This window comes from Neoarius graeffei, chromosome 6 (genome assembly GCF_027579695.1).
Source record: "Neoarius graeffei isolate fNeoGra1 chromosome 6, fNeoGra1.pri, whole genome shotgun sequence".
NCBI classification, from domain to species: Eukaryota; Metazoa; Chordata; class Actinopteri; order Siluriformes; family Ariidae; genus Neoarius; species Neoarius graeffei.
The window spans coordinates 33,161,416-33,173,716 of record NC_083574.1 but is presented as its reverse complement, the minus strand read 5'-3'; the positions used below and the strand labels follow the sequence as shown (position 1 = coordinate 33,173,716).

Below are 12,301 nucleotides of genomic sequence, written 5' to 3'. Positions count from 1 at the left end.
CCCTGTAGAACAGGATAAAGCAGCTAGAGATAATGAGATGAGACATTTTAACACAAATATGTACTTTCTACTTCTTGCATTTTCAAATCAGACTCGCAACTTTAGTTTTAATGCATTTGAGGGGGATTGTTGATTATTTCTTTATTTCGCATTATTGCATGCTTTCCCAACATCAAGATCAATTTCAAACTAAATGTATGGGACAAAAACACATAAAAAAGATGACACTGATGAAACCAACCCAATCTGGCAACCCTGACTCTGACTCAACATGAGCTGTGAATGGTTTTCTTTGAACTTTTAAATTTGTGTAAACATTCCAAAATGGTTTGAGAACTGCTATTGTGAATAAATATTCATGAGGAAAGTGCTACCTCATTGGCTAGTGCAAGGGAGGGTAGGGTGGTCAGTGGCTTATTATCATTTAAAGGAACAGGCACTCAGATTGGCCGTTTTGCACAGAGCTGTTTAGACAGGGTGAGAAGGTGCTGTATCCTTGTGGTATTTTGACTAAAGCAAGTCATAGACTGTTCATTAAGACCTCAGGGAATTGTGTCAACTTGTGGAAAAGGGGAATAATATGTGACCTTTAATGCAACAATTTTCATTAAAATTATATTATTGTCAACAACTTGAGTGAAAAGTAGAATTTTTTAATATTTACATGAATTTCATACCTGTGATGACCTAGAGACTTGTCCAGGGTGTACCCCGACTCTCGCCCATAGTCAGCTGGGAGAGGCTCCAGTTTGCCTGCGACCCTGTAGAACAGGATAAGTGGCTACAGATGATGGATGGATGGATAAATTTCATAGTTTCTTAGTATTTGGTATGTCTCCATTTTTTTCTTTAATGACAGTTTGCATTCAAGCTGGCACAGACTCCACAAGTTTGTGCAAAACCTCATGATTCATTTTAGATCAAATCCATCAGTGTCATCTGAACACATGCTTCAATAGAAGAGGTTAGGCATGAAGGAAATCTAACCTTTCGTGCAAAGCAGGTAACATCATCAATATCACAAATTTTCTTACATTTAAATAGGACCTATAAATAGTGCAGAGTCTTGAATATTAAATATTCAAGATATTGAACATTTACTTTCTTTGTTTTAAACATTTTAAAATTCTAAAATGTTCTGTTTATTTCCAGTTTTAAATGAAGAAAAAAATGGATTTCCAGTGTGGTCTCAGACATTTGGACCCCACTGTATATAATTACATTCTTAAAAAAAATAGCATAGAGACTTTTTTTTTCTCCATGTGACTTGATGTGCCTTTGTCTTGTAGCCAAAAATGCTAATCATGTTACCAACAACTTTTGCATTTCACCGCTTTAAGTCATTTGACTTTCTCCTATGGCTACATATTGACACATATGAAAATGAGAAGAGCAAACTTAGAGAGAGTGAAATAAATGGATAATACATATTAATGGATTTTTTTTTTTTTAATCTCATACATGGAACTGAACTGAACTGAACAGTTACAGAACAGCACATTTTCACCCACACTACCAGGCCTGAACTGCAACTCCATGCCTGTCAGGGGAAAAAAAAAAAAACCAAGAAAAAAAACTCTTAAATAAGAACACATGCTGTCAGATTTTTTGCTTAAACTTGCTGCTTATTACAAAATATTTCAAGCTGCTCATGTACTGAATGCAGCATTCACTGTGAGCTGATAATAAAGTGGTTTTTGTTTAATTCCTATTCTGTCATTTTTTATCCTGTCAGGATTTGCAACATATTCCTGCTTTCACAGTTATTTATGTACAAGGCAGGATATTGTTCTTCTGTGGTAAATGTTGGCTTTTGATGGAGATAGTTGGTGTTCAATAGAAAGTGCTGGTGTTTATGAGTAATTTTTTTTGTCACAATTTTAAATTCAAATAGATTTCAGTTTCATATGAGGATTTCTTACATTGCTAAACGATGGACTGTCTTAGTGCTAAATAATGGATTCTTCAAAAATAAGGACAACAGAGAAGATTATAATTGTAAGTAAGTTGTTTTGTGAAAGAATGTTACTTAATCCCAAATAATCCAATCCATCTCGTCCAAATCTCACATAATGTAATTCAGAGTAGAGAGACTGCACAGTATATAAAGTAATAACAAAGAATGCAATAAATAAATAATTTATACAATAAACCTTTTTGTATTGAAGTTTAAAATACTCCTTTCTGTCTTAAGATAAACACTTGCAGTCACACACTTGAGCACGCACGTGCGCACACACACACAGTGCAGGACTGATCTGACTAGGTAAACAATCAGGTCTTGTTACTTAAACTGTATGAGATAATAGTGATGTCATGAGTTAGGGAGTGAGGCCAGTGTTTGTGTGTGTAATAAACCTTGGGCTCTTTGGGGTATATCAGTTTATTTTCTCTTTTTTATTTTCTCTACTACACTTGTGCTGACATTAAACGTGGTTTAAGGAAACACACCACACACACACACACACACACACACACACACACATAGAGGGCCAGGCATGATATCCTCAGAGATGGATCTTTCATAAAAATGATGGATAATTGTGGACTTTGGAAAATGTTCAAGCTTTCACCTAAGCCTTGCTTATACGTGTGTGTGTTTTGAGGATGTATATATGCAAAAGTGAATGCAGAATAGCTAAGAGACAAATAAAATACTTTTGAATGAATGTGTTGGGAGTTTAGATGCTTTTGTACACACATGAACTGACGCCAAGGTAAATTCGGGTCTAGGTGGAGCTCCTCTTTTTTCTTCAAACCCAATATGAACTTTTAATAATTTTATTTATCTATGTGCAATCCTGATAAATTCTTAATTGTGAAAACAAATATGCCAGTTTTCTAGTGTTGCCTTGTAGCTATCCACATTAAAGGATACCCTTCCCAGAATCCCCTGCGCCAAGTAGCGAGTCGCCATTTTCTATCTACACTTAGATAGGTGTACCTAATAAAGTGTCCACTGATTGCTTATCAGTATACAGTATGTGATACTGCTGTATTAACCTTGAGTCAATTATATGGATCTAAGTTTCTCTGTCTATGTCTCTCTCCAGTTCTGTGCCCCTTGTTGTGTAAAAACGGAGGTGTGTGCATTCAGAAAGATCGATGTCTCTGTCCTTCCAACTTTACTGGAAAGTTCTGCCACATCCCAGCATCTTCATCCTCGTCCTCTGCCAATGAGCTTGAGAAGCTGCCCTCAACTGGTAATTTTCCAGCCAGTCGGGGGCTGATGCGTTCGGAATACATCGTTCCTTTACAGAGTCGGCAGCAGAACCACACCAACGGTAAGGTGAACTAACTGTCTTGGAAGTTGGAGTTAGTTATCAGACACAAATCCAACATGTACACACCATATGCGCAGTTTTTAAACCCCATTTTCTCATAATGTGGTCATTTGGCAATTCCCACCCTCTAGCAGGTCCCATCTTTCACACATCAGCTACCAACCAGGTAGGGTGAAATGTAGTCCTTTCACAAATAGTAGAAACTGTAGTTTGCATATGTGTACTGTACTTCCAATTATAAAGTTACAATAAAGCAAATATATTATTAAACCAATTCCTAGATTATTATTATTATTATTATTATTCAGCCCTGTGATGACCTGGCGACTTGTCCAGGGTGTACCCCGCCTTTCGCCCGTAGTCAGCTGGGATAGGCTCCAGCTTGCCTGTGACCCTGTAGAACAGGATAAAGCGGCCAGAGATAATGAGATGAGATTAGATTATTCTTATTATTATTATTAACATATTGGGGCGGCATGATGGTGTAGTGGTTAGCACTGTCACCTCACAGCAAGAAGGTTCAAGCCCAGTAGCCGACGGGGGCCTTTCTGTGTGGAATTTGTATGTTCTCCCCGTGTCTGTATGAGTTTACTCTGGGTTCTCTGGTTTCCCCCACAGTCCAAGGAATCAAACTTGTTAGGCTAATTGATGGCTCTAAAAATTGACTATCGGTGTGAATGTGAGTGTGAATGGTTGTTTGTCTCTGTGTCAGCCCTGCGATGACCTGGCAACTTGTCCAGGGTGTACCCCGCCTCTCGCCCATAGTCAGCTGGGATAGGCTCCAGCTTGCCCATGACCCTGCACAGGATAAGCAGTTACAGATAAGGGATGGATAATAACATATTTTTAAACTTAAGACTTTCTTTATAATTTTGCATTTTCTGGAAATAAATGCTTAAAATTTTCAAAATTATCTGCCAAAAGAGCAAGACTATGTCAAACTTAATCAGTAAAAACAAATACCTAGAAATAGTTTTTTAAAAATCTTTTATTTGGTTACTTGTAATCCTATGATTTACTGGCGAGTTGGCCGAGTGGTTAGTGTGTTCACCTCTTAACTGGAAGATTGTGAGACACCAAAGATCAAAGATTGATCATACCAAAGGCCATCATATAATTGGTACCTACTTCCATCTGGGGATGCATGCAGCAATACAGATGTGAGCAGGGCATCAAACTCTTGTGGTTACCAGAGGACCAACCTTCCACTGTAACCCTAGCTATGTAATAGAGGAGAGGCTGAAAGGCTATAGAAACGGAGATTGGCACCATCCAGTGTGCCTTAATCTGGTTAGTACATGGTGGGAGACTGTCTGGGAATACAAGGTGCTGTCACAAGAAGGATGTTAACTTTGAATCTAATTGGAAATACTCTATAAATATGACTATACAGTGCCTTGCAAAAGTATTCATCCCCTTGGTGTTTGTCCTGTTTTGTTGCATTACAAGCTGGAATTAAAATGGATTTTGGGGGGTTAGCACCATTTGACTTACACAATATGCCTACCATTTTAAAGGTGCACATATTTTTTAAATGATGAAAAAAAACAGAAATCTGTTTTATAAGTATCTAAGTATTCACCCTCTTTCGTATGAAACCCCTAAATAAGAGCTGGTCCAACCAATCCACTTCATAAGTCACATAATTAGTTGATTAAGATCCACCTGTGTGCAATCAAAGTGTCACATGATGTCTGTATAAATCAACCTGTTCTGGAAGGACCCTGACTCTGCAACACTACTAAGCAAGCAACATGAAAACCAAGGAGCACTCCAAACAGGTCAGAGACAAAGTTGTGGAGAAGTATAGATCAGGGTTGGGTCATAAAAAATATCCCAAACTTTGAATATCCCAGGGAGCACCATTAAATCCATTATAGCAAAATGGAAAGAAATATGGCACCACTACAAACCTGACAAGAGATGGCCACCCACCACAACTCACAGACCGGGCAAGGAGGGCATTAATTAGAGATGCAACAAAGACACCGACGATAATGCTGGGGGATCTGCAAAGATCCACAGTGGAGATGGGAGTATTTGTCCATAGGACCACTTTAAGCCATACACTCCACAGAGTGGAGCTTTATGGAAGAATGGCCAGAAAAAAGTTTTTGCTTAAAAAATCACATTTGGAGTTTGCCCAACAGCACGTGGCAGACTCCCCAAACACACAGATGATGATTTTCTGGTCAAATGAGACTAAAATTTAACTTTTTGTCCATCATGGGAAATGCCATGTGTGGCGCAAACCCAACACCCTGAGAACACCATCCCTACAATGAAGCATGGTGGTGGCAGCATCATGCTGTGGGGATGTTTTTCATCTGCAGGGACAGGACAGTTGGACAGGACTGAAGGAAAATGGATGGCACTAAATACAGGGCAATTCTGAAGGAAAACCTGTTTGGGTCAGCCAGAGGTTTGAGACTGGGACGAAGGTTCATGGTCTAGCAGGACAATGACCCTAAACATACAGCTAAAGCTACACTGGAGTGGTTTAAAGGGAAACATTTAAATGTCTTGGAATGACCTAGTCAAAGCCCAGACCTCAATCCAATTGAGAATCTGTGGCATAACTTGAAGATTGCTGTACACCAACGCAACCCATCTAACTTGAAGGAGTTGGAGCAGTTTTATCTTGAGGAATGGGCAAAAATCCCAGTGGCTAGATGTGCTAAGATAATAGAGAAATACCCCAAGAGACTTGCAGCTGTAATTGTAGCAAAAGGTGGCTCTATAAAGTATTGACTGTTTTTTTTTTTTTTTTTGGGAGGGGGTACTTACACACACTCCAGATTTCAGGGTTTTTTTCATCTTAATTATTGTTTGTGTCACAATAAAAAAAATGTGCACTTTTAAAGTGGTAGGCATGTTGTGTAAATCAAATGATGCTAACTCCCCCCCAAAACCCATTTTTATTTCCAGCTTGTAATGCAACAAAACAGGACAAACACCAATGGGAATGAATACTTTTGCAAGGCACTCTATTCAGGTCAAATAGATATTTTCACTTGCAAAAATGTCCTGGGAAGCAAGGAAGCTGCCTTCTCATCTGTTTTCATTAAGATGTAGATGCAAGCAAATTTGACATGCAGAAACATTTACAGTATAGAAGATCATTTTATTTTTCTTCATGTTTCAGCTCCTCCTGTTAGGGGTCACCAGAGCAGATTATCTATTTCCATCCCATCTTTGTCCCGATGTATGATCCTCATATTTGATTTGGCATAGGTTTTACACTGGATGCCCTTCTTGACACAACTCTCTCCAATCTATCCAAGTTTGAGACTGGCACTACGAATGCCCTGGCTTGTGCAACCCCAGTAGCTGGGTGTTTTACCTGGACTGTGGGAGGAAACCCACACAGGCACAGGGAGAACATGTAAACTCCACTCAATAAAGCTGCAGTCGGCCACCAAGTTCAGACCCAGAACCTTTTTGCTGTGAGCCAACAGTGCTACCTACAGTACCACCGTGCACCACTGTGCCACCCTCACTTTCTTTTTCTTACTTCATAGATATGTTAGATACATCTACAATTAAGTGTTAATGAATAGTTATGTTATATACAACAGTTAATAAGAAAGCCTGTATGTAAACATTTCTAGTGTTAACTACATAACAGAAATGAAGCAGGGTTTTTCCCTGAAGCACCTGGTGTTAACTATACATTAGATACTGTAAACGTTAGCTCAAACAAGCATGAATTGATCATTGTCCATTTATCTTGACAGAATACAGCCATATTTTTCAAGCAGGAAAATCAAGATGTGACAAGCTATTATGAATGTGAGAGGTGGGAAGGGGGCAGGGCTTCTGGGGGGGGGTCAGTTAATATTAGTAATTGCAAAACATCAGCGCAACTGTCAATCATTCCAGATTCACATATTGATTGATTCATCTGCTGTTTCTTTTAGGGGGGAAATAAATGTTTTTGTTGGTTTGTTTGCATATTTTTGATTCTTGGCGTAACCCATTAAAAATGCAGAGTGCCTTCACAAAATGAGTAAAGGTTGGTAGGTTTTTGCTGTCTTGTAGTCTTGGTCCTTAGACTCTCATGACGATAGGGTGGAGATTTTTCTGTTGCACATCTCTGGAGTCTTCTAATACAGGTTTTAAACAGTTTAACATGTTTAACATTTCTTTCAAGTACTCTCATCTATCACTACTTCTGCTGCCTTCAGCCAATAAGAACACTGTTTTCTGAGTGTATATTACTGAAGAATGATGAATTGTGGTTTGAAAATTATCATATGGCAGATGAAATTTGGCTTACTCTGGAAATCATAGCAGTACTTGTTGTGCATTCAGATTTTTGGAGTTAACTGATTTATAGTTTTTGTCCTGGTAACCTTTTAAATAACAACATTTTGTAACTGGACTATAAACAGAATCCCGCTACTCACTCACTCATAACAAATTCCACATGGCCAAAGAGAACAGATAATGATTATATTACATTTTAATCTCTTGCTTAACCTTCTCCTGATGTTCACTACTAAACACTGCTATGTTCTGATGCTCCAGGTCGTCTCATCGCATTTTACAGCTATTGATGGAATTGGCGCTCCAAAAATCTCTCATGCTCAGGGCTTTCTTTCTCTGTCCATGACTCTGTGTTGTTTACACTGAAGTCTTGCACAACTGCATTATTTTCACATATTTGGCTCATGGATACACTCTGGGGAGCATAGTTGATGTCATGGTCTGTTTGGTGTTGTAAATTGAAACATTGTTTTGCTAAACAGTTCATTTCAACAAGCATATCTTTAAATTAATGCATATATAGTAAAGATGAGACTAAATTCTTAATAGTCATGAAAGTAATAACATTCAGCTTGCAATAAAAAAAATATTGTGGGTTTCTACAGACAAGTGTTAACATGCCTCAAGAGAAATCTGAGCTAGCCTTCTCTGGGAATAAACAGCTAGTTAAAAATATTAAATTATCATTCATTCATTGTCTCTAGCCGCTTTATCCTTCTACAGGGTCGCAGACAAGCTGGAGCCTATCCCAGCTGACTACGGGCGAAAGGCGGGGTACACCCTGGACAAGTTGCCAGGTCATCACAGGGCTGACACATAGACACAGACAACCATTCACACCTACGGTCAATTTAGAGTCACCAGTTAATCTAACCTGCATGTCTTTGGACTGTGGGGGAAACCGGAGCACCCGGAGGAAACCCACGCGGACACGGGGAGAACATGCAAACTCCGCACAGAAAGGCCCTCGCCGGCCCCGGGGCTCGAACCCAGGACCTTCTTGCTGTGAGGCGACAGTGCTAACCACTACACCACCGTGCCGCCCAAATATTAAATTATGTACGATGTAATGAATATTCTATTTATTTAAGTTGATGTTCCAAAATTAATCTTAGTTTGTTTTCTTGTCTGAAAGCAACTATTCACTGACTTCTTCACTCCTCATGAAATGGATATGAACAAATATGGCATTTGAGCTTCAGATAGTCCAGACTAATTTTCTTTTTTACTCCTTACAAAATCCAGTCTTTAACTGAAATAAATTTATTCAGAGAAAAACAAATCCCTCATCAAGAAATAATTATTTTCAACAAAAACACATGTGCCACTATTATTGGCACCCTTTGAAATTATAGTGAACACAATGTAACTGAAGCATGTCTCCCAGTTAAATTGTTCATTTTTGAATTGACTGGAGTGTGCAGGAACTTTCAAGCTGTATTACATGACTTCCTGATTAACTGGGATACAAATGTGAGGTGACACAGAGGCCAAATTCCCTTAGTCATCCATCAACATGGGAAAGATAAGAGAATACACAAGCCAAATGAGTGTGTTGTCCTTGATATGTCAGAGAATGCTGATTAAAAAAAAAAGATAGCTACTGGCCTGAAAATGTCAATTTCTACTGTTAGAGCAAAAATAATAACAAAAAAGTGGACACCAACTGGAACTACTATAAACTTGCCAGGAAGAGGACTCAAGTTTATTTTGCCCCCTCATACAGTGAGGAAGATGGTAAGAGAGGCCAACAAAATCCCCCATGGACCACTATTGGTGAGTTACAAGAAAAAGTAAAATCTTGGAGTTTACAAATCTCCAAAATCATCATCACACGTCACCTCCATGCCAAAAATATTATTTGGAAGGTTAGGAAAAAAAAAATCCTTTTCTGTCAGTTAGCCACAAATGTAAGCACTAAACTTTGCGAAATGTTACTACAACTTTGGAACTGTGTTCTATGGTCTGATGAAATAAAAAAGGAGCTTTTTAGCAAAGAACACTCAAGGTGGGTTTGGTGTAAAAAGAAGGATGGCCATAATGAAAAGAATCCTATCAAAACTGTAAAACGTGGTGGAACTTCTGTGATGTTTTTGGGCTGTTTTTCCTCCAAAGGCAGTGCAAACCTTGTTAGGGTATATGGTGTCATGGACTCCATGAAATGCCATTAAATTTTAAATCAAAATCTGGCTGCCTCTGCCAGGAAACTAAACTGGTTTGTCATTAGATCTTCCAGCAGGACAATGATCTGAAGCATATGTCCAAATCAACACAAAAATAGCTAGCTGACTACAGAATCTACAGTATCTTCTGCCATGGCCATCTCAGTCCCCTGAGCTGAACCCCAATGAAAACCTGTGCACAAAAGAGGGCCTAGGATCCTGCATGATCTGGAGAGACTGTGTAAAGAGGAATGGTCTCAGATGCCTTGTTCTGTATCTCCAACCTTATAAAATGTTATACGAGAAGACTCAGTGCTGTTTTACTGGCAAAGGGAGGTTGTACAAAGTATTCAATGTGGGGGTGCCAATAATAGTGGCACATGCATTTTTGTTGAAAATAATTATTTCTTGAAAAGGGATTTGTTTTTCCCTGAATAAATTATTTCAATTAAAGGTTTAATTTTTTTTCTCTTTTTTTCAGTATGAGATGAAGCGACTTCAACTAAAGGTGTTTTTTCTAACCCTTTTTACTCATCTTTACAAGGGGTGCCAATAATCATAGAGGGCACTGTATGCGAAAGTAGGATGGAAAGCAATGCTCAAATTTCTTGTGCTATCGAGCCAAGTACAAGAATTTCCAGATCAACATCCCTTTTTTCCTTCCCAAGTGTATGTGTCAGTTAGCTTGCAATGATGGCACTAGCTACAGTACATTTCCATTTGATTGTTAGCTTCTCCTCATGGAGTCTCTGCTCATAGCCAAGAGGGCTGTGTTTTGATAGTTATTTCAGCTTTACAAAGTATTCTTCATGCTACAGAAAACAAAAAGAATACTAAAAATAAAAAAAAACAATAAGATAGCTTAGAATAGATTTGCCAAGTCCACTGAATAATACAGAGTGAGAAATGGGGTGAAAGGACAATAGAGAATTAAAAATGAGAAAATAATGTATTTATTAATGTTACAAATCAAATAAATGCTTTTCTGTGATGAAGGTACAGATATTAAATGTGTGTGTGTGTTTGTGTGTGTGTGCGTGCGTGTTCAGGGTCTCCTATGGTGACAGTTCAGGTCCATCATCCTCCTGAAGCAATGGTGAAGATCCACCAGGTGGTGAAGGTCACTTCAGGCTCAGAGACAGTGGTGCGATCATCAGGGATCTTGGGTTCCCATGGTCATAGCGCCACATTTGTTGCAGACAGAACAGAGGCTACACCCGCTCGTGTCCAGGCCCAAACTTTCAGGGGAGACTCAATCTACACAGAGGCATCTGGGTTTAAATATTGCTTCAGAGAAGTTCGCAACGGACAGGTGAGAAACACACATCAAACAGACGCCAACCACACTTGCACAGCTCCTCCACATGCAGCAAATCAGGCAAGTGTGTAGAAAACATACATCGTGCCTTTTGAATTTAGATTGACAGGATTGACAAATGGACATATTCATATACGTAGTATCTTTGTAGAAGAGGGTTGATATGTGGTTGGTCTAACAACACAAGTAAATTAAAATGAATAAATTAATTATTTTATATTTTATAACATTTAGGATGGCTTCTATACTAGGAAAACAGTTAGCCACAGTGGCTGGTGGGTTCATTCAATCCTGCCTACTACCATATGAGAAAGTATGACAAAATACGCCATCTGTACTACCCTATTATGGAGTATACTATAGTATGCAATATGCAGTTTGGGGTGTAATTTGCTGAATAATACATGACATTGTACATGACATAATACATGACACACTATTTAATATTGTAACATGTGGTTTGGGATAAACCATGATGAAAAACTAAAAAGTTACCCTCACTACTTAATTGTAGTGGTGCATCAATACACACACTGGTATTGATCTGATACTGTGCTAATTTACTTATACTTAGACAAATTGCTCCAATACCAACATCTGATACCATGTAGTACTATGTAATGTAAGCTTACTGTACTTCAGTGTATGACATGACATCTGAGATCTGAGAATATTTTTTACAATTAATGCTGGTAATCAAAGCAAAGCAGACTGTAAACTGTGCTCTGTGGCTGAAATGAGCACTCATGTAATGTGTCATATCTATACGCATAACAATAGTACAACAACCGAGTCAAATTCTTTGTATACTCTAGTGTAGGTGGCCAATAAAGCAAAATTCTGATTATCCCTAATGAATCTTCTGTTTGTTTTCCACAGTGCAGTTCTCCACTGCCTGGACTCCGCAGTCAGGAAACGTGCTGCAGAGGAGATGGTTTAGCATGGGGAATAAAAGAGTGTACACTCTGCCCTCCAAAATCAGGTAGGGCAAGAACACACACACACACACAGAATAATATTTCTCTTATTTGTACTTGATTAACAACATTAAAGCATATTTATCCCACAGTAACTTTTTATGTAACTTTTGTTACTCGTGAAGTTTGGTATTAGCCTCACAGAACACTTTCTCACAGACAACTGGTGCTTATCAAGCTATAGTAGCAGCTACATGGGCTGTTTTGCAATCAGGGTATACTTTTTGGGTCCACAATAGTCCAAAATAAAACCTTAGATTTTTGTGTTTCTCTGCTGCCACAAATTATCTT

The 12,301-nt window shown here is 38.6% G+C and overlaps 1 protein-coding gene across 10 annotated transcripts in view; it reads left to right on the top strand.

Moving 5' to 3' along the window:
• Positions 1-12,301, top strand: part of LOC132887850 (latent-transforming growth factor beta-binding protein 4) — a 295,961-nt gene that overhangs the window by 14,669 nt on the left and 268,991 nt on the right. For all 10 annotated transcript variants that reach the window (XM_060923581.1, XM_060923582.1, XM_060923578.1 and 7 more), the window contains exons 2-4: positions 3,054-3,284; positions 10,765-11,027; positions 11,913-12,015. In XM_060923581.1, coding sequence (XP_060779564.1) covers positions 3,054-3,284; positions 10,765-11,027; positions 11,913-12,015 — 597 coding nt within the window. The remainder of the gene's footprint in view (positions 1-3,053; positions 3,285-10,764; positions 11,028-11,912; positions 12,016-12,301) is intronic.